This window comes from Condylura cristata, unplaced genomic scaffold (assembly GCF_000260355.1).
Source record: "Condylura cristata isolate star-nosed mole 26May11 unplaced genomic scaffold, ConCri1.0 scaffold00036, whole genome shotgun sequence".
Lineage (NCBI taxonomy): Eukaryota > Metazoa > Chordata > Mammalia > Eulipotyphla > Talpidae > Condylura > Condylura cristata.
This window is the reverse complement of record NW_004567137.1, coordinates 426,677-452,448: the sequence shown is the minus strand read 5'-3', so window position 1 is coordinate 452,448 and position 25,772 is coordinate 426,677. Positions and strand designations below refer to the sequence as shown.

Sequence of the window (25,772 nt, the reverse complement as noted above, 5' to 3'; positions counted from 1 at the left end):
CGCAGGAGGTGGAAAACCTCCCAGCTTACTTGGCCACTCTCCTCACTTCAGTTTTCACTGAATTAAGGTACTCACAGCTTCTCCTCGGTCTCCTTGCTTGCCAGTTGGGCCGGCAGGGCCAGGAGAGCCAGGGGGCCCAGGGGCTCCAGGCGCACCCAGGGGACCAGTTTCACCACGATCACCCTGTCAGGGAGGAGATCTCAGGCTCAGAAACAGTGTTCCGTCAGGGGCAAGGAAAGAAGTCCTCCCAAAGTGAGGCCAGCCTGTGACCCCGACCTGCTGACCTCAGGGAGTATTCTCTCAGCACCCCCCCCACACAGGGACCACAGATACTCACCTTCACTCCAGCTGCACCATCTCTTCCAGGAGGACCATCAGCACCAGGGCTTCCCTGTGCAAGGAAAACAAGACACCATGAGGGCCGCCCCATCCATCTCCCACCTCAGAAGTCCTAGCTGTGCTCCCTTAGATCCAACAGCTTTGGAGCCAAAAGCTTCGCACTGAGCTTCCTCTGATTCCCTCCACATCCACCAGGTCTGAGTGCCTGTGCCCTTCTTTTGCCCACTATGGCTCCCCGGCTGCAGCCGGGCAGATGGCTCCACTGACCCACCCTGTCACTCCCTTCTCCAGAGAATCAGGATTGGTCAGAGAACACAGTACCCGATAAGGGACACCCCTCCCATGATGGGGCCCACTGTTCACCTCTCGTCCAGGTTCACCAGCAGGACCAGTTAGGCCAGGAGGACCCACGGGGCCAGGGGGACCTCGGTCTCCAGATGACCCAGGAGCCCCCTGCTTGCCAGGCTCGCCCTGAGGAACAATGACAAGGTCAACGAATGTGCACCCTATGTGGCCCCACCCAGGTTCCACTCAGCCCTTCCAGAGAAAAGCTGGTGATGGGTTGGTTGACTCTGAGGGTGCTGAGCAGACAGAAGCCTCGAGGCATGGTGCAGCTTCTGCACAAGTTTGGCGACTGCCCCAGAAGTGAAAAGGAAGAGCTCTGCCTGAGCCAGGCTGGGCCGGGATCACCTAGATGGAGGCCCCCATCACTTACCGAGGGGCCCGGCAAGCCAGGGAATCCTCTCTCACCACGCTGTCCAGGCAGACCAACGATGCCCCTCTGACCAGCCAGACCCTGGGGACCTGGTGGGCCATCAGGACCCTAGCAGAGGGGAGATGGGAAGTCAGGATTGACACGGGATGGCCAGCCTGAGGCCAGCTGGTTTCCAGAGTCAGTGCCCTTGGGGTACACCAGGTCCCTCCTTGAAAGCCCATAACCTTGCTCTCTCCCACTCTGCCCAGTGAGCTCAAAGCCACCTTGACGCTAGGCTGGCAGCCAGGGCCTGGTGAGACTTACAGAGGGACCATCATCTCCAGGTTCTCCCTTCTCGCCAGGGGCTCCAGCAGGACCTTGGAGACCAGGGTCACCAGCTCGGCCAGGGGGCCCACTGTCTCCTCGAGAGCCTTTGGGGCCATCTTTTCCAGAAGGACCAGGTGGGCCAGGGGGTCCAGGGTTGCCCTAAAAGGAGCAAATGTAAGAAGTGAGGACTCACCTCCCCTTCCCCATTCCTCCAGGCTGCCAAAACCCTTGGGTGCCAGGGACAGTGGTCCCCCGTGGGGGCTACTACATACACCTTCACATTGAGGGCAGGCTTGCTCCCGTCTTTCTTCCCACTCTGGCAGCCAGCACTGGGTTCTACAACCACATGCTTTGCTTTTTCTGACCTAGTTGGGATCCTTCCTGCCTCCAGAAACAGCTGAAACCTTGCTACTCTGACCACCCGTGCTGGTGGCCAAGCAGGTGGCAAGGGAACCTCATCAGCCCTCTCCCTCCACAGAAAACTCCTGCGGGCAGGGTGTCCAACTAGTGGCCAGCTACACACAACATGCTCAAGAAATGCGTGTCCATGATGAAGGCAACCATGCAGCTCCACGCTCCCTGCGGAGCTGGGAGTGAGCAGGGGAGGAGGCCCGTGGCCAGCAGCAGGTCATAGTCCTGGTCCCCAGCTATCCACGGGGGACAAGCCCTCCCATGAATGAGTGGAGGTAAAATGGGCAGGCGCCGGCTGGAGCCCCGTCGCGGAGGCCGACGCAGCCTCTCCCACCTCTGCCAGTGCCGCCCAGGCCAGGAGAAGAGCAGGGATGAGCCAGGCCAGCACTGTCACTTACGTTAGACCCTGGGGGCCCGACGCGTCCAGCAGCTCCAGGGAATCCAGTGGCTCCCTGTGTGAGAAGAGAAGAGCCCCTGAATACCTCGGGCCCTCAGGAGGCCCAAGAATCAAATAGTGGGGGGTGGGAGGGTCTCACGCTGGTGTGGAAAGGGGTAAAGGGCTGAGGGGAGCTGGAGAGGGAGAAAGAGGAGCTGAGTAGAGTTGGGGACTGGGCAGCTGCTCCTCTCCTCCCGTGGGGGCACCTCCAGGGAGCTGAGGAAGAGGCTGGGCCAGGCTTGCCCAGCCACATGCCCTAATGGTCTCAGGCTGGGACCCAAAGCAGGACAAAGGTGGGATGAATCCTGGACATGACTGAGAACCTTTACTGTGAGGCAGGGGAGAAGTTGTGGCCCCCATGTCGCCACACCCCACATGGGTGACCATGAGGACAATCCTTACTTACCGGGGGACCCTGAGCACCTCGGGCTCCTTTAGGACCAGTCACACCAGTAGGACCCTGGGAAGGAAGAGGGAGACGGTGAGTCCAGGAAAAGGCCTGTGTAAATCCCAACAGTGCACGCCTGAGAGCTAGGCTTTCCAAGATCGGTTTCTTGGTACTAAAGTCTCATCTCAAAGAGGTTGTCACAGGCGGGCTCATCATCATGGCCAACAGGAGACCTATGTTTTAGGAGAGAATTCTAGGCGATCTTGGGAGGAGAAGCCCGTCAGCCCACACAACATAGCCAAGGCTCCTGGGTCCTGTCTGCCTGCCCCCACCTGGCCAGGGCACCGGCTACTCTGTCTTGGCTGTTTGTCCCAGAGACACTACTTGTCCCCCCTTGCCTCCAACCCCTGCCCCCTGTCACACACACACACACACACAAGACAACAAAAGACGATGTCTCCTCCGCAGCTTCTTCCTGATGTGACAGCAGCAGGCTCTAGACGCCCCAAACCCTGGGGTGTGTTCCGAGCAAGCCCCTGAGCCATTTTCTGACTGTCCAGTTTCCAGGGGCCCTCACCCTGCCCACAGGAACAGTTCCCAGCTCAGCACTCCTCACCTGAGGCCCAGGAGCTCCGGAGGGACCTTGAGGACCTGGGGCACCAGCATCGCCTTTCTGGCCTGCCTCACCCTGCTCTCCCTTGGCACCAGGCTGGCCGTCAGCTCCCTGTCCCGGGAAGGAAAAAATGGATGAGTGAGGGCAGGAGGCCGTGAGGGTGTGTGTATGTCTAAGTTTGTGTGAGCATGTATGTGTGTGTCCACCCTAGGCCTGGAAGCCAGACATAAGAGAGGTTTGTCACTTTACCGTAAAGGTGTAGAAAGAGGAGAGGAGGAACCATGTCCCTTCTCTTAATCTGTCCCTCACCCCCAACAGGCTGCAAGGTGCCCTTGGGTGCCACATGAGATGCAGGCCTGAGTGCAGGAGTGGGAGTGGGGGATACAGCAGTACTCACGGGAGGACCAGCAAATCCAGCAGGTCCAGGAGGTCCAGTCTCTCCACGCTCACCCTGTGAGATAAGGGAGCCCAAGAAGGGTCAGGCCCTCCTGCGAGCCCAGAGGCCCTGCTGGCCCAGTCAGCCCCCTGTACCATGACTCTAAGAGAAGACTTCCACAAGTAGCCTTTGAGAAGCTCACTCCTACATAAAGGGGGCCAGGTCAGACAGCCCCTCTTGGCCAAAGAATCTGGCAACCCAAAAGACCTCCACTCCAACCATATCACTGGGGTGGCAGACCTCCCCTTTGCTTTCTCATCTCTCTCCCCAACCCAGACCCACAGATAGGGAGGGCACGGGTCAGCACCAGGGGTCAGGCTGAGGAGGACCCCAGGGTCCAGGGAACAGAAGCACAGTCAGAAGCAGACACTCACCGGGGCGCCACGAGCTCCAGCTGTTCCTGCGGGACCAGGAGGTCCAACTTCTCCCTAAGGCAGGGAGGGGTGAGAGCCATGAATGAGGGAGGTGGGGTCAGAGTAGGGCCCCACAAGAGCAATGGATGCAGAGCTCTGGATCCCATCTCCTCCCATAGCTTGTTCGCTCCCTGTGGCTCAGCCCACACTGCACCAGCATCAGGCCTTTGCTGGAAGGCAGCCCAGTGGCTCTACTCCATGGGGCCAAGACCTACACCCTTACTCCATGAGCCCTTAGTGGGTAGGAGGGTGAAGCTGAGGTAGAGAAGAAATAGTAGTCTTTGGCAAAAAAGGAAAAGCTTCTATGAGGGAGGAGAGACAGAAGGAGCCCAGACTCACCTTCTCTCCATTGGCACCGGCTGGGCCAGGGGGGCCAATGGGACCAGTCAGACCCTGAGGAGAGAGGATGGGAAGTAAGCAGGGCAGAGAGTGTCACACCAGGGACCTGAGAGACCAGCAGGAACTCTGAAGGGCCCACACCCAATGGATGTTTCTTTGAGCATTCTCCCATGGCCCCCCCCAGAACCCCCTTCCTCCTTCTTACTGCCTCCAGTTTGACAGGAAAGTCCCTGTAGTTGTCCAGTCCACATGAATGAGACAGGACCTAGATATGGTCCCTTCTCCCTGCGTGTGGGGCTGGAAGCTGATGGAGTCTCTGCCTCTGTCCCACCCCAGTGCCCAAGGAACCTGCAACCAGCCTCCACTTACTCGTCCACCATCTTTCCCGGGGGCTCCCTCGGGGCCTTTTTCACCAACATCACCCTGTGGGGTAGACAAAAGCAGATCACCTCAGGGGGGCACTCCAATACCCCCTTTACCAATGCAGCCTCCCCCTGGCTTGGAATTTTCCAGGGGAGCCCACACCCTACCAAGAGGGACGGCTGGGTTCAAAGGCTGAGTGGTCAGGCCTAACAGGAGAAGGCGGAGGGAAAGCAGCAAGAGTGTGTCGCTGACAGACGGCCTGCTATCACAGCAGAGGCCCCAATGAAACATAATACCGGAGCTCTGAGAAGGAGTCTCTAAGTCCCTCAAGGAAAGAGAACTGGGAGCCTCGCCCCCCCGCACTGTGGGGGGACAGTGGGGTGGGGAAATGCAGTCGCACCAGGAGGCACCTTCCACCTGACACTTACCCTGTCTCCTTTGGGTCCAGCGATACCAGCTGCTCCCCTCTCACCGGGCATCCCTTGCAGACCTGGAGGGCCCTGCGCCCCAGGGGGCCCAGCTGGACCAGATGCACCCTAGGAGAGAGAGGGAGTCTGTGGTGGCAGCACGCCACAGGGACCCCAGTGCCCCAAAGCCAAGGGCTTTTTTTCTGTCTCATGTTCCACTCCTTTCCCCTCTCCTTCTAGTCTTCATCCTCCTGTGCCAACTCCCTGTCCTTCTCCCCCTCAGCAGGGCCTCCCAGGACTGCCCTGATCCCTGCCAGCAGGCCCTGCCTCACTTACTTTGGGACCATCAGTTCCGGGAGTACCAGGGAGGCCACGAGCACCCTGGAGGCCCTGGGCACCAGGAGAACCACGTTCACCTGGGAAACCTCGTTCACCCTGCAACAGAGACACCAAGGAGCAATCAGGACAGAGAGATGGGCAAATCCTGGGAACCCAGGGAAAAATCAGGGGGTGGGGGACAAAGAGGAGCTCCAGCACCCAGGGCAGCTGCACTGCTGGGAGGTGCCAGCAGAACTGCATAGGGAGAGCGGGCAGAGGAGACCATCCAGTTGTGGCCGCAGTACACTCACCCTGGGACCAACAAGGCCGGGCGCTCCAGCTTCGCCAGGAATGCCCTGGGAAACAAAGGTGACTGTGAGAGACAGCAGAGGCTCTGATGTCCAGCAGCCCTGACTGCACACCCTTCCCACTGGGGCTCCACCCGTGGAAAGCCAGGGCAGGTCCCGGACATTGAGGATCCTTCCCATGCAGGTCAAAGAGCCCTGTACTCACCTGGTCACCTGGTTTGCCACCTTCACCTGGGGGACCAGGAGGGCCAGGAAGTCCCTGGAAGCCGAAGTGACAAGTGTTACTGAGGGAGTGAGGCTGCTGCCCAGTCACCCAGGGAGGCCTGGCGAGGGCAGGCCCAAAGACAACAGCAAAGAATGCCGGGGTGCTGGAAAAGCCCACTTCCCTGGCTCATCTGAAAGGGGGCCCTTCAGCTACAGCACCTGCTGCCGCCCCAGAGAGCCCTGGGGGTAGGAAGGGGCTGAGGTCCAGCCACCTACCTGGAACCCAGATGGTCCAGGAGCGCCCTGCTCGCCTCGTTCGCCAGCAGGTCCCTGTGGAGGAAAAAAAGGCAGGTGAGCCAATGCTCCAGAGCCTGAGGCCTAGCTGGAGGAACTGCAGGAGAGTGGGCCAGGCACCTGCCTGCACTGCCTGCACCAGGTGCACGCACACCTTGCTGTTCTCCCACCAGTGCCACACCCCTGACCATTTGGGGTCCACAAGGCCTCCAGGGACTCCCTTGCCTTGGCTCAGGGTGGGCCTGGTGGCGTGGGTCAGCCCAGATCCACAGCCTTCTCTATGTGGCCTTAAGGGCCCCCTGCCCCTACCCTTGAGCCCCTGCCACGGAGCTACCTGAAGAGGCTGGTGGGTACTTACAGCAGGCCCAGGAGGTCCGGCAGCACCCGTCTCACCATCTTTGCCGGGAAGACCCTGGAGGGAAGAAAAAAAATGTGTTATGCTGACTTTTCTTCTTTTTGCAGACCCCTAGCTGGGCAGGTGCAGACTGCCACAATCCCCCACCTGCACTCCCTTCCTCCCTTTCCCTCTTGGCCCCTCCTATTCCCTCGGCCTTTCTCAGAGAGGAAGCCATCCCTATTAGGTGATGCTGATAGCAACTCCCAAAGGGTCCTGAGCAGCATGGGCTCAGCCACAGAGCCCCTCACACTGAATGGGGATCCCAGGGCCATGCCATGGACACAGTCCCCCTTCCCTCGCAGGTGCAAAACCAACACCCAGGCGCGGTAGTGGGGAGAGTACTTACCCTCAGGCCAGGAGCGCCAGCCAGTCCCTTCTCACCAGCTTTTCCAGGCTCACCCTGAGGAAAAAAGTGCAGCAAGATCATGAGATAGAGGGTCTGGGTGGAAATTCCGTCCGCTAGGGGCTTGGTGGCATGGCCTGACCAAGAGCAAAAACTACAGCCAAGTATCAGCACCTTTTCTTTTGCTCCAAGTTATGAGCTGACAGGGCTGCCCCAGGCAACCACACCAGGCCTTTCAGGGGCCTGGGCTTCTGCAGGTCATAAGCGCTCCTGTCACGGAGCCCACCTGGCCTCCTGCTCATCACTGCCCTTGGGTAAGCCAGCCCCAGGGGCCAGGAAGGCAAAAAGCACCATGGGGAAGGAAATGGAAGGGCACCTAGTTACTTACATTGGCACCTTTGGGGCCAGGGAAACCCATGACTCCAGGCTGCCCACGAGCACCCTGAGGGCCTGGAGGTCCAGGGCGACCATCTTCACCAGGGGCTCCCTGGAAGAGAGGACACTACTCTCAGACCATGGACACTGCGGCCACATTCATCCATCTAGCAGCCCCTGTGCGCCTCCGAGTGGCAGGGCAGGACTGGGTGCTGGCCAGCGTCACAGCTGCAGATGGGCCGAGGTGACTCCGGCAGCTGTGTCGCACACTGAACCCATCCACAGCAGAGTTGCAGGCTTTGCTCCAGGAAGTGTACACAGGCTTTGTCTTGCCCCCAAGGAAAGGCGGGTGCCATTTCAGAGTCCATAGGTCCTGCGCAGACCACACCTGGCCCCAATACCTGCCGTCTACTTCCCCAGTTCTCTCTCCCCAGTTCCCAAAATTCATAAGCTTATCCCACCACTCCTCTTCTCACCTCCCCTCCAATGAAAGCCCTTGCTCCTCCCAAAAACCCCAGATGTTGGACTTACAGAAGGACCAACTTTGCCTTGAGGACCAGCATCACCAGGGCGCCCAGTGAGACCCTTTGTTCAGAAGAGAGAGGAAGACAGTTCTCAGAGCAGGGTTGGGCCTGGGAGCCCAACCCTGGACACAGGACCAGAGGGCTCTGTCTGCTTAGAACCTGAAACCCAGAGGTGGCTCCACTACTCACCCGGGCTCCAGGAAGGCCAGGCTCTCCGGGACGACCAGGGTCACCATTGGCTCCCTTGGGACCAGCAAGGCCGCTGGGCCCTCGCTCTCCAGGGGCTCCCTGTGTGAGAAAAGCAGGGAGTTAGTGGGAGGCTATTTGTAGAGGGATGCAGGAAGGGACCCCAGCCCCTCTTCCCTACTCACCTTGGGACCTGCCAGACCATCTTGGCCTGGGAAACCCCGGTTGCCAGGAGCACCCTAGGGACAAGTCGGGAGAAGTAGGGCATCAGAATAGCCCCTGACTCCACCACAGCTGCAGGGATCCCAGCCAGGTGATTCCCCACCCCCAGCCCTCCAACCACAATTTCTGTAGAGCAGTTTGGGCCAGTAGCAACCTCAGAGATCAACTATGAGGATCTTTCTGGGAAGGAGCTCAAACCATTTTAAGTCATCCTGGAGATAAGGAAGACAAACTGAGGAGCCCCGGCTCCAAAGAGGTGAGTTGAGAAAAGAGGACTAGGAACCCCAAATAGGCCACGGGACATGGTGAGGACACAGAGCCGCAGGACTTGGCTTCCAAATCGAGATCACAACCCTGTGAAAGTGAGGGCCCCTCACACACTTACTCTCTCTCCAGGAGGACCGATGGGTCCAGCACCTCCAGGTTCACCACGCGCACCCCTTTTGCCTTCTTCCCCAGCTGGACCAGGGGCTCCTTGAGGGCCTGCAGGGCCCTGAAAACCAGCACAAAAGACAAAAGTGCATATTCACGTGGTCTTGGAGCTTGAGAGAAAGTGGCCTTGATTTTCAGGGCTGGAGGAGCTGGGGAAAAGCAGAAGTGGCCCAGCAGGACGCGACAAAGTGTAAAGTTGAAACTGATTAAGCCAAAATAGGAGGGTCCTCCTCCATTTTGCCCCTCTCTGGCCATAACATGACACTCCCTGGAATAGGGGGTAGGGCTGTGGAGGAGACAGACAAGTAGCAGCAGAGAAAGATAGGGCTGGAGGGCGGGTACTCACAGGTTCTCCCTTGGGCCCTTGTTCGCCTTTGAAGCCAGCAATACCAGGCTCGCCCTTAACACAAGAGAGGCAGGTTCTCACACTGGGTTCTCTCCACACCCTGCCCCCATCTTCAAAACTCTTAAAGGCACCCACTGGAGGAGACTGGTGTGAGTGAAGGCAAGATGGGGGTGGGGGGTGACTCCAGGAGCACCAGGGGGTCTTGTGGTTAACTCTGTTCTTACCGTCTGACCTTTTGGGCCCAGGGGACCAGTTGCACCTTGTGGACCAGGTGGGCCACGGGGCCCGGGGAAGCCAGGAGCACCAGCGATGCCAGGAGCACCCTGTCAGGGTGAGCAGAGGTAGATATATCAGCAGCGGGGTGAGGAAGGCCTGCCCTCACCTGAAGGGGCAAGTCCAGAGGAAACTCACAGCAGATCCTTTGGCTCCAGGAATCCCATCAGTTCCAGGGTTACCCTAAAAACAAGATTGGTGTCATAAAATAAGCAGCAAAGAAAAATTCCGGCACCCTCCCAGGATCCCCATCGCCTAGGTCCAGGGGCAGCCACTGTCCACTCCAGGCACACCCCTGCTGTGACACAAGGAGAGGGCAGAGGACAGTGGAAGACCTGCCTCTAGTGGCCAGTGCAGGGCTGGGGTGAAGATGTAGTGTGGGGTTCCACATCCCTCACAGCTAAGCACAGGGCAAAGGTGCCAGGGCCAGTGACCCTGGCCCTTGGGTCAGAGCAAAGCTGCACTTACAGAGGCACCGGCTGGCCCAGGGGATCCAGGAGTTCCAGGTTCACCCCGGGGACCCTGAGCACCTTCGGGGCCACGCGCACCGGTAGGGCCAGCTTCACCCTGGGAAGAGACAGGGGACAGGGATGAAGTGAGGATGACACGGGATGCTGTGGACCACTCACAGCTCTGCTCAGCAGGCCCATGCAGGCTCTCACACCCATCCTGCAGGTGAGCACCAACCTCCCACGAGTTACCACCTGCGGCCCCTCCCTGACAACTCCGCTCTCCATCCCCTCTCCACCGTAGATCACCTCAAGCAAACACACAGGGACTAACGGGGTAAGGATGGGCAACCCATGGGCAACCCATTGAGATGGGCAGGTGCCTCTATCTTCCCATCTACACCTATTTTTTTTTTCTTTTACTGATAAAATGGAGGCCCTCTGGCATCTCAACCCAGGGCACCAGCAGCCGGCTCCGGGGGTGGACGAACACCTCCACCCAACTCCGGCCCAGGCCACGTGAAGTGAGCCAGAAAGCCAGGGCCTGCAAGCCGGGACCGTGCCCTGGCTCCACTTCTCATACTGCAGCCTGATTCTTCTCCCCTGGCAGCGCCCCACCCCCCACCCCCACCCCCAAGGCCTCTGCTTTTACTTTCATTTTCCTGAAAGCTACAACTGGTTTCCATCTAGGCTCCACAGACAGCAGAGTCCCTGGGGAGGACTGCTGACCCAGAGAGAGGGCAGAGCCGCCTCGGGTTTCTCCTCAGAACATTCTTGCTCCACTTTGGTAATTATTATTTTCTAAAGGTCAAGCCCCCTCACCTTCCGCTGTCCCTCTTCACAATGGTCTCCTTCAGCAGCTCTGGGGCCTCAGACACTGTCTGGTTGCCATGGTAACCCCCCAGAGGGGAAAAGCAACCTGATGCCAGAGGCCTCTGCATTCATCTCCAGGCTGCCCTGGACAGAATTCCTAGGGGCATGCGCACTGGGCAGAGGGGGGCCTTTCCCTGAGCTGGCTGGCCTCCCACTGGCCTCTATTATTAATCCTTGGAAGAACTCAATTAACGTGGCCTGGAAAAGCTAAACCCCTCATATAGCAGAAATTAAAGGCACAAGAGGAAGGCAAGGAACCTCCTCTTGCCTGGGCCGGCTTTCTTCCAGCAGGCTGCAGCAGCTCATGTCTTCTTAGCTTGGCTTTCTTTCCTTCCATCCTGACCTCTTGGTCCCTCCCTCAATCCTGTGTCTCATTTTTTTCTTCCTTTCCCCACTCTGACATTGTAGCTGTACCTCCAGCTTTTTAACCACGCCATCTTAATTTTCCTTTCTGGTGACTTTGTGACTGCTTCCATGGAGAGCGCAATTGGCTTGGGTGAGTAGGGGTGCAGGAGGGGATGGAGACACTTCGCAAAAGGCAAGGTGGTCAGGGGACAATCAGCTAGGATTATAGCTGACCCGTCCTCGGGGTACAAACCTTGGCACCAGGAGCTCCAGGGAAGCCAGGACCACCAGCAGGACCAACAGGACCCTGGAGGAAGAAAGGGGTAGAGAGGTGAGTGTCATTTCTGGGCACCAATTTCTCTAGCACCCAGGGTCAACCCAACTCACACTCCTTCCCACCTCAGTACTGACCCTGCTCACATCCCAGCGAGCACAACCCTTTGCTCACTGTGGCCGAAAGGAACTTGTCCTAGTGTCCCCAGGTCTAACTTCACAAGCAGAACAAGTTTGGGCCATCATTCATGGTGAGAGCAGATGATCCTTACTGCCCTCCCTGAGTACCCCTCCTAATCTAAACTGTCAAAAGGCTAATTGAGAAAAACGAGCTCAGCTTCAAAGCTTGAAATCAACATGCCCAATCAACTCAGAGGAAGAATTATTCCCCATTTCCAGTAGAAGACACATGGTTTCACTGCTGAGCTGGCTGCAAAGGGATTCAAGAGCAGTCTGTGAGGGGGTGAAGGAACTTACCGGAGGCCCTGCGGGGCCTGGTTGACCATCATTGCCTCGGGCACCCTAGGAGTAAGGAGAAAGAAGCTGCTTTACAAAAGTGCCCACGAGTCTAGTCCCTGTCTGCCCACATGCCCTGCGCCTGAGTGTGAGGCTGGCAATGGGGGATGAGCTGCGGGGTAGTCCTGGCAGGGTGAGGGTGGGAGTGCTCAGGGTCCCTCCACAGTGGCTGCAGGGTCAGGACTAAGTGTGGCTGCAAGGCTTATTCTTGGCTCAAACAGGATATCAGTAAGTCTCAAACATACTCAACTGCATTGAAAGACTTGGTGAATCGGGGCATAGGAAAACAAAACAGCCAAGCAGCAACTTGACTCAGTTCTCCCTGCCTGCTCACGAGAGGGGTGCTCTCAGGGCTTAGTGATGGGCTCCGGACATGGTTAACCTTGCTAGTAGGGCTTGGTTTGGTTATCCCTTGTTTAAGTCTAAGCTGCCTCTGTGCTCTAACCCCTCACCCCTGGACAACCAAGTCCTGAGGAAAACAAAGATTGCCACAGGATGTCCACTGCTGGCCTAGGAAGGACTCTGATGGGGACAGGGCACACCTGAGGACCCATCTGAGCATAAGCCCTTAGGACTTCACACAGGAAGGCCAGGCTGCCACCTCATTATTTATAGAACTTGTGCTCTGAGGGATTTTCCCCCCTGAGTTTGTTTCTCTCCCAAGGCCTATCAAGCCCAGGGAACTTTGACCCAAACACTGGGCACCACTGAGCTAGGCAGAGCTGGCCCCAGCATCTGATCCTTGGCAGGGGACCAAAGTAGTCAAAAGGGACCGTTCCCCAGCTGAGCCCAGCCTGCCTGTCTATCTTTGCCTTTGACTTTCTTCAGAAACTAGAGAAGAAAGACACTTTAAAGAGGATTCACCTTTAAGTGAAATCACAGTTTTCTTTCTGGCTATGTTCTGTTTCTTCTGATGCAGACTTTCAGATTGGCATTAGAAGCGAATTAAAAAGAAGACTTAACAGAAAAAAGCTGTCAGAGGAAAGATAGTCTCCACACTGGCCAGAGCTCCTTCTGGACTGGCAACTTCCAGAAGCTTTCGAGCACCCTCCTACCAGGATGGCCGGAGGAAAGGCTTGAGGACAGGCTAATTACAGGGGACACTACAGCTTCGAGAGGCAGGGCTCAGCTGGCGTGGAGGTTCTCCCTGCAGCAACCCTGGGGAGGGGACATAGTCTGCACAAGGGGGCACGAGACTGCAGCAGGCAGAGGCCAGCCAGGCCCGTCCTGGCCCAGCCTTGACACCAGGCCCATACAGGGAACTGTGAGGCATGTCAACCTTCTATGCCAATTCTATGAACTCCCTGCCAGTCTGACTGCCGTGAGGGCAGGAACCAGAAAGGAGCAGGGCCTGCTGTGCCCAGGCGGGAAGGAAAAGCAGGCAGAGAGAAAGCTCGTTTTTGTACCTCATGGGGTGCAACCACCCTGGTACCAAGCCAGGGTCCTACTAAGCTGCAGACGCAGGGGATTCCTGGAGGGCCTGGCACTGTCTAATCCACTCACACAAAATGACCCAGGGACAAGCCACTTAGGCTCTGGCTGACAAATGGGGGTTAGTTTGCTTATGATTTCACTAATCTGTTTTTGAAGATGATTTCTAAAAAAAACCATATTATCTAGACAGCAGTACATCTAGTGAAGCTGATTCACTTTGGCCAGTCCTGCAAGACTCTGTAAAGCGGGTTCAGGGCTAGTTGGGGCACCCCTGTTGGGGCATGAGGTCAATGGAAAACATTTTCTTCCACAAGGCACCACCACTGCCCTCACTGACCAAGCATCTACCAAGGCATCATGGCAAGGGGACCAGAACTGGACACCAACTGCAAATTCCTGTACTTAATTTCCCACTTAATGAGAAGCTGCCCAAGTGTGAGGCTGAAAAAGCATTGCTTGCCTGATGCTAGTTAACCTTTCTGTACCTGTTTCTTCTCTAAAATGGAGAGAATAATGGAATCTTTCTCATAGAACTTAGGGAAGGAGACAGAGCATTGAAGGTACTGAACACAGGAAGGCCCAGGTCTGGTGGCCACTGGCACGTGCCAGCATCAGCAGCAGTAGCGATGTCAGTGCAAACGTTCTGTGCATTGATAGTAGACAGTTCCACTTTTCTAGGGCTTCATCGGAGCAACCAGAGAGTAGTGCAGAGCCACAACCAGTCCAAGTCGGCCATTAGGTGAGACTGGCTTGACTTAGTGGGCTGTTGTGGGGTGAACTGAGTATCTGTCCTTGTTCAGAGAGTCCTGCCTTCACTAACCCACTCTCCTGTCCCTTGCGAAGGTGCAGACCCCTCCTGGGGAGGTATGACAGGCGCACTCAGAGTGAATCCTGAAGGGAGGGGCTACTCCTCGTGGGGCTGTTTGGAGGGTCAAGCAAAGTCACACAACACAGGACTGCCGTATGAAATCTAAAGTGCTGGGAAATGGTGACCTTCAGCCTTGTCAGTTACTCACTGCGGCACCAGCAGGGCCAGTCCGTCCTCTTTCACCAGGCAGGCCGCGGGGACCCTGGACACCAGAAAACATAGGCCTGAGCTGATGTAAGGACACTCCATGCATCTCTTCTCGCTGGAGACCCCTTCCAGACATGGAAAGGAAGGGCCTGCACACTCCCAGGAGCACCGGTAGGGGGCTCCTGACCCAGCATCCTGCCCCTCCAGGCCTCCTCACATCACACCAGAGGTTCCTGTGTCCAGAAACTCACAGACACTCCTGGTGCTGGTTCTCAGGGGTTTTGCTACAGTCCTGTCTTATTTTTTGTCATAAATGAGCTCCCCAAAATCAACCGAATTTTTCTCAATGGAAATACACTTTAAGTGTATCAATAGTTCTGTTTCAAGGAAGTGTTTGTAAAAATCTCAAACAGATCATATATTTAATAATTTTGCTTTTTGCTCATAATAGATTAAAGCTACAACAGCAAATTGCAACTTGGTTTTGTATCAGAGCCATCTACTAGACTTTAGAAGTCTGAGGGTTTCTGGAGGTACATTGGGATGTGTCCATACTCACCATTGGGCCTGGAGAACCATTCTCACCAGGAGAACCACTCTCGCCCTGGAAAAAAGATGCATGGAGTCAGGGCGTGGCACCCTACTGCAGGCCCCCAGAAAACTCCAAAAGAAGAAGCTGAAATTTTGGTCATCATAACTAGCACTGACACCCCCAAATGTGAGGGGTAATTCCCTCATCTCTCTTCATCTATCTGATGGAAATCTCTCTTCTCAATGTTCCCACCTAGGGCCCCACTCAGGGCCTCACTCCACTAAGATCAACAGCATCTCCCTGACTGGAAAGGAGAGGTCCCCCCCTTGCTTCTGGGTTCTTACCTTTACTCCCGGGGCACCAGCTTCTCCTTTAGCACCATCCAGGCCTGGGTAACCCTAGGGGACAAGAGAGAACACTCAGTCACACTGTTGGGGAAGTCAGAATAACAAGGAACACACATGTCCCAAAATGCTTTACATCCACTCTCCTCCCTGGTGGTTCTTTCCCTCCCATGCCCTTACCCATAGTACTTACTCTGTGACCTTTGACACCAGGAAGCCCTGGAGTTCCTGGGAAGCCCCGAGCACCCTGCAATCCAAAGATGAGGCATTCAGGGCACAGAGCAGAACCCAGCAAAAGCAGCTCTGGGCTGCTTGAAGCCAGTGTCCCAGGGCTTCAGCGAGAAGCCCAGTCTGTGGCCAGTTCAGTCAGTAAGTCCCAGGTGCCCCACCATGCCCGGCCCACTTACACAAAGTGGACCTAAGTAATGACTGCTAGCCTCCCCAGTGGCCAGTGCTAGGTTCATACACATGATAAGGTGTGATGTTTTTAGGACTGCTAGGATTTCGTTTCAGGAGCAACTGGATGGGCTGGCTGTGAAGCACCTGCCTTGACTCAAGGAGGGCACTTCTGTGGTAGGCTTTACCTGAGGGCCAGGAAGGCCTCTTTCACCAGACTTTCCAGGTTTTCCAGCTTCACCCTGAAGGGAGAGAGATGTACTTCAGCTGCCTCAGAGGACAAGGCAGCAGGGGTGGCACACTCCAGAACAGCATCTCTCCTTGCAGGCCTCCAGGCCTTGCCCACCTGCATACCCACCTGCCTCAGCCCTTCAGATGCCAGACTTCCCCGACTCTTTCTCACAGTTGCATTTGCGAGTTCTCCATCCCCACTGGCCTCCAGCTTTCCTGGTGGGCCTGCTTGCCCTCTCTTAGCCTCTGCTGCCTGAGTGAGCACGCTATCCTCGACAGACCTTAAACTTTGTCTAATGTGATTCACAAGGACTCAAGAGCCGACTCTTGTCTCATCCTTGCAGACATCCTGACTCAAGGGTAAGCTTTTCCCGAGGCTCATTTGAAATTAAGATACTGTTGGAACTCAAGTGTTTCCTTGTTTTTCCTTCCCTACATGTTTCCTCCTGTGTTTTCCCTCTTTCTTTTCTCATTTTTTCAACTTTCCTTCCTGGAGCTAATGATATCTTAATTATTTTCTTTCCCACTGGGTCCAAATCATTTCTCAGAGCAGTTATGAGCCAAACTGCAAGTGAAAACATAGCCAATAGACAATGTGATGTGCACCTGTCTGCCTAGGCCCGGCCCTCAGGACACCTCCCCAGCATCCCCCAGCACTCCCTGGACCCCTCCGTATGCGCCCTCTCTAGGCCCTTTCAAAAGGCCACTCATGTGATTACTCATGTATACTCACATCATCACCAGGTTTTCCAGGGGGGCCAGGAGGACCACGGGGACCCATGGGACCCTACAGACAAAGTAAGAATGTTTAAGAGATGGAGGCTAAGGACAGCTAATCAGTGGACAAAATTTTGGAAGTGCAATTTTTAGAAGAGGGCTCCTTATGAAGAAGAAAGACTGAAAAACCCTACTTTGAGGTGAGAGAACAAAGGTTAAGAGCAGGTCACAGTGCAGGCAGATAGCACAGGCCAGGTGACCCAGAAAAGGGACTGCTACAACAGGGTTCTGGGGCTCCTTGCCACATCTGCTTCTCAGTCAGGTGACGTCCCGATTTGCTTTGGGCCCTCCACCACAGGAAAGTACTGGGGAGACCCACGAAGGTGACAGAACTAGGGTACGAGTAATCCAGCACTGAATGTGCCCCAGACAGACAGCAAAGCCCTCAGGGTACTCACAGAGACGCCGGGTTCCCCTGGTTCACCAGGGTTGCCTTGAAATCCTTGAGGTCCCTAAAATGGAAAGCAAGGACATCAAGTTGACCCCACAAACCAACATCAGAGAGTGTGGGTGCATCTGTACCACCACCAGAGCCAGTACTTACAGGAGCACCAGCAGGGCCTGGAGGTCCTCGGGGTCCCATGGGGCCCTGTGTTGGAACAGAAAGGAAAAGACGGTTGACTGGAAGTGCTACACCCACAGCCTCCAGTGTGCTGCCTTCTCCAGCCAAAAGCCAGACAAAGGACAAGGAGGTACTGTGGGTAGGGACTACCGAGGCTGCTCCCTCTCACTTCCCACTCCCCATACAATAATCTATTTTTATTTATAGACACCATTTGGACAGAGAAGCTGGCCTGGCTTCTTCTGGACAGCAGCCATGTTTACTAAAGTCTGAATTTCATTTAGCATGTGCCAAGTTGGGGCTACAGGGCTGAGGTTTCCTGCTGGAAGTTTTGTGGATGCTGGAGAACTGTGATTGCTGTCTGCATTCTTCAGTTCTCACTCCAAGAGCAATAACAACTGGCCTTCTAATCGACCAGCCTATATACATCTTTCCATTCCCATTCTTCTTAGTAACTCCTGTGCATCATTAAAACTGGCATCCATTGCCCTACAACACCAAATGATCAGGGCAAACGAAATGGGAGCCTACATACCAATGGTGAAAAGCTGCTTTAAGCAATTATCTGTAGAGTGAGGTTGTCAGGATAGCTGGCTCTGCTAAGGGCCATTCCTGCCATGCTGGCTGCAAAGAACTGGTGTATTTTCTTACCATGGGTCCTTGCATTACTCCCATCTGGGCACCACCAGCCTTCTCATCAAATCCTCCAGCCATCTGGGCCGCAAAGTTCTGCAAATAAGCCCGACAACATTAGGCGCTTGAGAGGTTCAAGGTTTTGCCTACTTGGCTAGGGAAACTGTATCTGGATTAAAAACTCAATTAAGGCCCTCCCTGGTGGCGCAGAGGGTTAAAATACAGCACTGAGAAGCTAAAGCCACTTTCTCATGAGTTCGATTCCTGCCTGCCCCGGAGGTGACCACATGGCGTGGCAGATCTCTCCTGACCAGCCCGCTGCCCCCCTCAGCAGTGTACTTAGTCGATCTGCCTGTTCTGCTCCCCACTTTGTCTCTGGTGAAGCCTCTCGCCACCCCTGAGCCTCTGGCCTGTACCCCAGTTCTGTATGCACAAATAAATAAATCTTAAAAAAAAAAAAACCTCAATTAAGTTAAGCTCTAACTGCTGGGAATGAACCAAGCAGTAATTGGAGTTACCAATGATACCTGAAGAATAGTTTTAGAAATAGGTTACTAGATGACAAGAGAAAAATCATCTCCCTAGAAGATGAACAGTTGTTCGGAGGAATATCAGTTACCTGCTTTTCATCTTACAAAATCAGTTTTTAATTTGAAAGGATTAAATAAACATAACATATACTGGTAAGTACAACTAAAACATCACTTTTTGAAAGTAATTTTCTAAAATGAACTACCCAGCTAAAAATTAAAATCAACAGTCTTGAAATATCTTAGTGAGGGATATAGTGGGCATCTGTGAGCTATTTCAGTCTAAAAATTTAAGAGAGCAAACATCAAAATGGCAAACCTGCAAAAACATGGCAATAATATAATTTGCTGATTGGTTGGATTCCAAAACACAGCTCTAACCGCACACCTTCACTCAGTGGGGCTCTTTCATGGGAATGAATAGTTACTAGGAATGTACTTGGGAAGGGCCAAGAAGAAATGTCTTCCCAAGGACAGTGGTCACTCTCCTTCCAGAGAACTACAAATGGCTAGTCATCTTCTCCCCCCACCCCTAGAGCCAACCACACAGTACAGACGCCAGGGAGCCAGGTAACTGAAGACCTTCTTTACATAGCCTCATGCTAGTATGCGATTCCACAAAATTACAGGCCCAGGGGAGAATTCTGTGGACAGCCTGTGTACACACTGCAGGAGGCTGTGGACGCCAGCCAGGTGTGTATAGCAATTTAGAAGCCACAATCCTAGGGACAGCCCCAGGAAGGGGACATAAGGATACTCACTCCACCGAGTCCAGGCGGGCCGGGAGGACCAGGAGGACCAGGAGGGCCAGGATTCCCAGGGGTCCCAGGCTCTCCATCTCTGCCACGAGGTCCAGGGGCACCCTAGGCAGAAAGAGGAAAAGGCACCAATGTGAAGCAGCATTCATGCAAACACCATCTGCCCATAGGAGATGGTCACACACTGAAGGGTGCAGGGTAGACTGACAGCCTGAGTGCCCAAAAGCAAGAAGCACTATTTCTCTACTCACTTTTTCACCCTTGTCACCACGATCACCTCTGGGTCCTTGTTCACCTGCCGGTCCCTGAAGGTGAAGAAAATGTTGAGATGAAATGATAGCAAAATCTGAGGTCTGGCACCAGTACTTCAAGGAAGGGAAGAAGGGATGACATGCTCTCTTTCCTACCTGTGGCCCAGGGGGTCCTTTGGGTCCTACAATCTGCAGGAGAGGGAGAAAGGAACCCACATGTTGGCAAGTCAGAAGGGAGTCCAAGAAAACAACCCAGTTAAAGTGACAGATGCAATGTGAAGACCTGTACTTACATCCTTGATGTCTCCAGGCTCTCCTTTCTGGCCCTGAAACATAAGACATTCTCAGGATGGAGCCCAGCACTCCCCAAGTCCCTAGTATGCAGCCTCTCCCTGTAACCCCAGCATGCAGGCGCCCTCTGAAACACACTTCCACAGGCTGGAGGAACATAGCCCTGCTCGAAAGAAGGAAATACAAAAGCAAAAGCAACAAAAACAAAACCCTCACCTTGGGTCCCGGTTGCCCTGAAAACAGATAAAAAACAGAGAATGTAAGATTCGTGAAGTGGGTAAGAATGTGTTCTTGTCTTCAAGAATGTTAGGGTATCAACCACTATTACTCCACTGAGTGTCTTTTGGGGTGTTAGGGTCACTGGAGTTCTGGGATTGCTAAGGTCCCATGAGAAATGGAACTGACCCAGCCTTTACTCTGCCAAAGGCAGTTGGCATGCAAAAGAATGGAGCAGGGTGGTGTGAAGAGAAAATGGAGAACCCAAGATTGAATCAGTCACCAAGAAATAAGGAGCAAGTTGACAGAAAGAAGGGTCAGTCTCTTCTTTCCTCATTGGGTAGGAAGACCATCCCGATCCCAAGCCCTTCCATAAGAAAAGTTAGTTAGAAAGATCTTACATTTGAGCTGGCTCTCCTTGAAGCATGCACAAAAGAGAAAATAAGACCACAGCAGAGCACAGGAGTTATGTAGGCATCGCAACCAGTGCCGCCCCAAATCAGTAGCCCCTCCCCATTCCGTGGCAGCAAAATCATAAAGGCAGTCAACACTTCACTCATATAGGCCCCTCAGAAATGGTCTGGGAATTTGGACCATAAAAGCACAGCTTCCCAAAGCAGCTTCCCAGTTTTGGTGAAGTGTTAAGGAAAGGCAACTTCTCGCTTCCCTCTCATCTGTCCTCTGCTTGAGCAATGACAGGAACAGTGAGGGCCACCCAAGGGACCCAGATAAGTGCTAGCACCCACTCTTTGGAAGATGGGGCTAGTATCTGAGTGCAAGGGAGATGTCATCGACATACCTATCACCCATCAGCCTGGTTCTAGCTGGTAATTAATAGTAAATCCCCAGAGTGCAGGCACAGTGCCCTATGCCGGCCACCTCCACCTTTCACCCTTAGAACTTCCAGCACCCATTTCTCTTCCTGATAACTGGCTGAATTCTTTATTGGCACTCAACCTCCAACAGAGGTAAGGACAAAAAACTGCCACCTCTGTCCCATATCTCACACAAGAAGCCCATTCTCCGCCTGCCTGTTTGTGGGCAGAGACTTCACTACAGTGCAGAGACTTCACTACAGTGACGACTGATGGCCACATAGTTGGAGTTCTTCCACACACAAGACAAGGTGTGGGTAACAAAAGAGGAGTTAACCTGTGGTTTGGCCAGAGCATCTGATCTCCACTGAATCTGTAGTCACTGGCAAGGAGGATTCCAAAGAGGGTACTTTCATGGAATCACAGTTGTTCTTCCACTTGCCTTGGGAGCATTTTGTTTATTTATTTGTTTGGAGGTGAGAAAGGACCCCCCTAGTATCTCAGGCTCAGTCAGTTTCAACCTGCAATTGAGAAGTGGCCTTTCCTTTCCCTCAGCTGCTGGGGTCTCATGAATAGGCAGTCCCCTCCACTTTGCAGAGGTGACCATGCATCCATGAGAGGGCATTTGCTGCACCTGCAAGTAATTTATTTATATGGAACAGGAAATAAATAAATTACGACCACTGGCAGTGGAGAGGTCAGTTGGGCAGATGGGGCAGCACTCTCCGAAGGGGATCTCAGGGCTGAGGCAGTCTTTGGAGTCTTCACAGATTATGTCGTCGCAGAGGACAGTCCCAGTGTCACAGACACAGATCCGGCAGGGCTCAGGTTTCCACACATCCTTATCATTATACCTCCGCCCAGACTGCTCGCAGCTGCCAGCCTCCTCTGTACCAAGGGTGGGGCAGAAGCAGAGGGCGCAGTGAAGGAACAGGATGGGGAGCCAGGAAAGAAAGAGAGAAAGAAGTGGCAGTCAACTTGACATCATTCAATGCTGAAGAAGGTGGGCTCGGATGACTGAACATGACTGAACACAGAGAACTTAAAAAGTATTTTCAAAACATCATTCATTATTCCATGTACTCAACACTGACTGCATGCCTTGAGCTGTGCTGTGTGTTCACTGGTGAAAATCCTGACCCAACAATGAAGGTGGGGGTGAGCTGTGATATCCTATTTTGTTGGGTTCACTAGCTTGTGGGAGTCCTGATGATAGGGATGGGGCATGTTAGAGTGGCATTAGGAAGCACTGAGGCCGGGAATGGGGCAGAGGGCCAAGGAGTAGGAAAGACACCCTCTACACAGAAGACAGAGGTTTTTATTTGGCCTTCCTTTAGGAGTTCTGAGATTTGTTAAATACAGCTAATGGCTAAAATCCAGGAAATATGCAGAAAACTCTACCCACAAAAATTGCAATCTACAAACAGCCAGGCTCTCAAAGTGCAGGGGGGAGGGGAGGCGGTAAAAGGAGGAAGAATTAGAATTAGGATCTCATCCCACTCTTTAAAACAATTTCTGGAGGAGAAACAATCCACTTGGAACCCAAGCCTGCTATTTAATGTGCCTTGGGACTCAAGGAGTAGCAAATGGACCCCAATGTTGACCTCTAATTGTAGCCCTCGTTAAATAGCTATATCTGATCCATCTGATAACAACAGCATAATTTGGAAGGCTTGATGCTTTGAACTCCTGGCCTGTGCTAAGATTAGCTGGTAGGGTCGGGTTCTCCTCCAAGAATGCAAACCAAGAACGACAGGGACTGGTCTCTCTTCACAAGCGTCCTTCCATCTGGAATTCAACCTGCAAACGAAAACTGTGCGAACAAGGGTGTGCTCAGGGCGCCAGGGGCTGAAGAGCACGCACCACGTGCTTGGGAGTGCCCGGGGCTGCTTTTCTCACCAGGATCCCCAAAGCAATGGCAGTGGCAACCAATCTCCCAAACCAGGTGGGCGGGAAAAGAATGGGGCTTGCCCCGTGCTCTAAAGACAAACACCCCCTCCCTTTCCTTTTGCACTAGAAGAAACTTACTCAGTAAAACTCCCAGAATGGCAGGGGCGGAGATGGGCAGGGAATAAGCAGAGCTGCTGGGACCCACCCACCTCAGCCTACCTGGTGCTGCAGAAAGCAGCTGCGGGAAAGGGCAGGAGAGGCCAGTTGGTCCCATCAGACTAAGAGGGAGCCCACCCTCATCCCCGTGGGCCCCACGGTGGAAGGAGAGGGAAATACTGGGAGAAAGGAGCACCCAGAAAGCGGATCCGATTGCCCAAGGCAAGGAGGCTGCGGGATAAGGGGGCTTAGGGGCGGGGCTACGCCACCCTGCGTGAGAGCTGCGGGGGACCGCCGCTGTGGCCCAGGATAGGGCTCGCCCACAGGCTGTGGGAAGGTGAAAAGTGGGATTGAATGACTGCCCCAGAAAGGAGCCAGCCCCGTAACTGGATCCCTAGGTGTGGACAGAGGAGCCCGACACTACCATAATTGCTGTTGGTGACGGCTGCCGATAGCATCCCGGCGCGCCCGATCGGGTTCCGCTCATTACCGCCGCGCGGCATAAGTGATTCTTTGTGGCAGGCCAATTAAAAGTTACCTCTTTCGGGGAACTGTTTTGCCTCGCCGCAGCTCGCGCAGGGGTGGAGCCCGCTGGTGGCGGAATGGCACAGGGGGGGCATTGTGGGAGAGGGGGTCGGGGAGTCCGGGGGAACCCACCGGACCTTGCCTCTCATGAATGGGGCTTTTCTCGTGCGCACACAGAGCACGATTCACGGGTCTCCGCAAGGAAACAGTTTAAATAAATACGGGCAGTTTTTCAACCCCATCTGGAAACCATCGTTGCCAATCTCCCAACGCAAACAAGTCTCACAAAGGAGGATTCAGGTCTCTCCCCAGAGCCGGGGGGCACCTACGGAAGCTAGGGCTGTGAAATGCAGATGTGGGTCAAAGACGGCGCCGCCAAAAAGTTTCTCAAACTCTTAGAAAGACTGGGGAGTGGGGGGTGGGGGCGGGCGTGCCCGAGCTCCAGGTTTCTGATATTCTTGAGATCTATGCAAGCGTCCTTTTTCCCCATATCACATCTTTGGGGCCGCTGACCTGGGAGAGGGTGTTACCCAGCTAGAAAGCGCCAAGATGCAAAGTCGGCGGTTCGGATGCATCCCTCTGGGCAGAGGAGGAGCGACTGGTAGGTTTGAGCCAAAGAAACTGTGGAATTCACTCCCTCCCGGGAAAGCTAAGATGGCAAGAACGTTCTGCCACTTGAGTGAGCTTTTCTAATACCAGATGGAGAATTTGGGAATGATTTTAGTCACCTAATTCCTTTGCTCACTAAGGCAGAAGCCAATCAAGAAAACAGCATTGTGGGTGTGCCCATGCAAATTTGGGCAAAAATTTGAGCCAACACACACACACACCACACACACACACACAAGAATACCGTATTCGGGAGCAGACCGCCAGTTTAGCTCACTGTCCCATCCCGCAACCCAGACATACTCTCCGACCCGGGCTCTCCGGCCCCTCACCCCTGGCCCGGCCAAAGTCAGCCTCTCTAAAGAACGAAAAGTCCTCTCGGAGCCGCAGTTTTCAAGCTGTCTCTGGAGAGAGCCGAGTGGCAGACGAGTGTACCGAGCCCCCTTGGCGGAGGGCCTTTGATTCCCGCTCTCTCCCCTCCTCCCCCCACCATCAGGACTACAAAAAGTTTCCCCTACGATTGATTTACAATCTGTAACATACAAAGACAGGGCTGGAATCCCAGCCATCGGAAACGTGCCCAAACTCGTGGAAAAAAATCCTCTCTACCTAATACACTTTCCAGGCTTCGTTTGCCCTGAATATAATCCCAGACAGCAGGACTGTACCAAAGGAGACGATGGAAAGGTGCGGTCCGAACAGATTTTGGACTAGAGTGTAAAATTGTCATCTCTATACTTGGTTGAAACAGAGCAATCAATCGTGCGTCCCTCCCCACCACAAGCCGCTGCGCGCTCGCCGCGCACTCACACACACACACACACAGATCCCACAACCTGACTGAATTTCAGAAATTTAGAAGAGTATCTCATTGTAATAACTAGGAGGTTTATGGGGTAGGAAGCCAGGGAGAGGGCGCTATTTTCCAGGGCGTTTGAAAAAAGCGTGGTCTGGCTGGAATGTGATAGCCTCTTAGATGGCCTCTCCAAAGAGGTTTCTGTGCGCTTTAGAGGGAGGAGTGCCGAGCTGCGAATGAGCAAGGTTGCACCTGGCTCCGAGGGTGAGGAGACCACCAGAGATGCTGCAGTCTCCCAGCACCTTTTCGAAGCCTTTCTTTGTGGCCTCGGATTTTCGCCCACCCGTTTCGTAGCATCCCCTTTGTGTAAATCCTCTTTCACCACCCCCCATCCCCGCCACAAGCCCTGCTCAAATGCCACAGAGAGGCCAACCCTCTGGAGTTTGCTGTCTCCTCTCGCGTTCTCTCCTACTTCTAAGATTTATGGGCCATGACCTGCCTTGCTGATCACCAAGTGCTTCGGCTAGCGAGTTGGGTGTGCGCGCGCCTAATTATCCAACCCAGTGGGAAAGAGCACGCTTAAATCTGAGCGCAAACCTCTCCCGCACGACGCTTTGCGTGGTAAATATTTCTGCGACAAATAAGGCCGGAAGACTCTCGGACAGAACACTTGACTTGCAGAGCTCGGCTGGGTGCGCTCCCGCACCTCCTGCGCCGGTCTCGGCGTCCTATCAACCGCCGCAGCCGCTTGAACCCGGACCCTCCAGCTCCAGAGCGGGAGGCCGGGAGGAGGGTATGGAGGCTTGGTGTGGAGGATGGCAGGCAGGAGTGCTGGACTACTTACGGATTTCCTGGCCCTGACACCGAAGGACAGCAGCGACGAGCAACGTCAGCAGCACCAGCGTCTGGGGAGCCCCGAGGCGGACCATGGCTCACCGCGAGGCCTGGCAGAGCCGGGCCGGCGGAGCGCAGCGAGGCGGCAGGAGCACTGCGTGGGTTCGGGTCTCTACCGCGCCCTCATGCAGGAGGCTCTTGAAGCAGGAAGAGAAGGCAGGAGACCCGGCAACCCAGCAACTCTCTGCGCCTTCTCCCAGCCGCGGCGCCCGTTATATGCACCCGTCCCCTCTCGAGGCTGGCGAACTCTCCCAAACCGCCCGCCGCCCCTGG

At 54.6% G+C, this 25,772-nt stretch overlaps 1 protein-coding gene across 1 annotated transcript in view; it reads right to left on the bottom strand.

Moving 5' to 3' along the window:
* Positions 1 to 25,534, bottom strand: part of COL2A1 (collagen, type II, alpha 1) — a 29,550-nt gene extending 4,016 nt beyond the window's left edge. The window contains exons 1-46 of the mRNA XM_004693170.1: positions 25,450 to 25,534; positions 21,311 to 21,517; positions 19,815 to 19,831; positions 19,601 to 19,633; positions 19,464 to 19,496; positions 19,308 to 19,361; positions 19,060 to 19,161; positions 17,787 to 17,864; positions 17,118 to 17,162; positions 16,972 to 17,025; positions 16,530 to 16,583; positions 15,754 to 15,807; positions 15,363 to 15,416; positions 15,170 to 15,223; positions 14,853 to 14,897; positions 14,295 to 14,348; positions 11,806 to 11,850; positions 11,309 to 11,362; positions 9,857 to 9,955; positions 9,527 to 9,571; positions 9,340 to 9,438; positions 9,116 to 9,169; positions 8,723 to 8,830; positions 8,301 to 8,354; positions 8,119 to 8,217; positions 7,937 to 7,990; positions 7,419 to 7,517; positions 7,034 to 7,087; positions 6,649 to 6,702; positions 6,273 to 6,326; positions 5,998 to 6,051; positions 5,796 to 5,840; positions 5,503 to 5,601; positions 5,188 to 5,295; positions 4,766 to 4,819; positions 4,397 to 4,450; positions 4,019 to 4,072; positions 3,606 to 3,659; positions 3,212 to 3,319; positions 2,614 to 2,667; positions 2,170 to 2,223; positions 1,358 to 1,519; positions 1,055 to 1,162; positions 703 to 810; positions 338 to 391; positions 76 to 183 (exon numbers count right to left, since the gene is read on the bottom strand). Coding sequence (XP_004693227.1) covers positions 76 to 183; positions 338 to 391; positions 703 to 810; positions 1,055 to 1,162; positions 1,358 to 1,519; positions 2,170 to 2,223; positions 2,614 to 2,667; positions 3,212 to 3,319; positions 3,606 to 3,659; positions 4,019 to 4,072; positions 4,397 to 4,450; positions 4,766 to 4,819; positions 5,188 to 5,295; positions 5,503 to 5,601; positions 5,796 to 5,840; positions 5,998 to 6,051; positions 6,273 to 6,326; positions 6,649 to 6,702; positions 7,034 to 7,087; positions 7,419 to 7,517; positions 7,937 to 7,990; positions 8,119 to 8,217; positions 8,301 to 8,354; positions 8,723 to 8,830; positions 9,116 to 9,169; positions 9,340 to 9,438; positions 9,527 to 9,571; positions 9,857 to 9,955; positions 11,309 to 11,362; positions 11,806 to 11,850; positions 14,295 to 14,348; positions 14,853 to 14,897; positions 15,170 to 15,223; positions 15,363 to 15,416; positions 15,754 to 15,807; positions 16,530 to 16,583; positions 16,972 to 17,025; positions 17,118 to 17,162; positions 17,787 to 17,864; positions 19,060 to 19,161; positions 19,308 to 19,361; positions 19,464 to 19,496; positions 19,601 to 19,633; positions 19,815 to 19,831; positions 21,311 to 21,517; positions 25,450 to 25,534 — 3,273 coding nt within the window. The remainder of the gene's footprint in view (positions 1 to 75; positions 184 to 337; positions 392 to 702; positions 811 to 1,054; positions 1,163 to 1,357; positions 1,520 to 2,169; positions 2,224 to 2,613; positions 2,668 to 3,211; positions 3,320 to 3,605; positions 3,660 to 4,018; positions 4,073 to 4,396; positions 4,451 to 4,765; positions 4,820 to 5,187; positions 5,296 to 5,502; positions 5,602 to 5,795; positions 5,841 to 5,997; positions 6,052 to 6,272; positions 6,327 to 6,648; positions 6,703 to 7,033; positions 7,088 to 7,418; positions 7,518 to 7,936; positions 7,991 to 8,118; positions 8,218 to 8,300; positions 8,355 to 8,722; positions 8,831 to 9,115; positions 9,170 to 9,339; positions 9,439 to 9,526; positions 9,572 to 9,856; positions 9,956 to 11,308; positions 11,363 to 11,805; positions 11,851 to 14,294; positions 14,349 to 14,852; positions 14,898 to 15,169; positions 15,224 to 15,362; positions 15,417 to 15,753; positions 15,808 to 16,529; positions 16,584 to 16,971; positions 17,026 to 17,117; positions 17,163 to 17,786; positions 17,865 to 19,059; positions 19,162 to 19,307; positions 19,362 to 19,463; positions 19,497 to 19,600; positions 19,634 to 19,814; positions 19,832 to 21,310; positions 21,518 to 25,449) is intronic.
* Between the last annotated feature and the right edge of the window lie 238 nt (positions 25,535 to 25,772).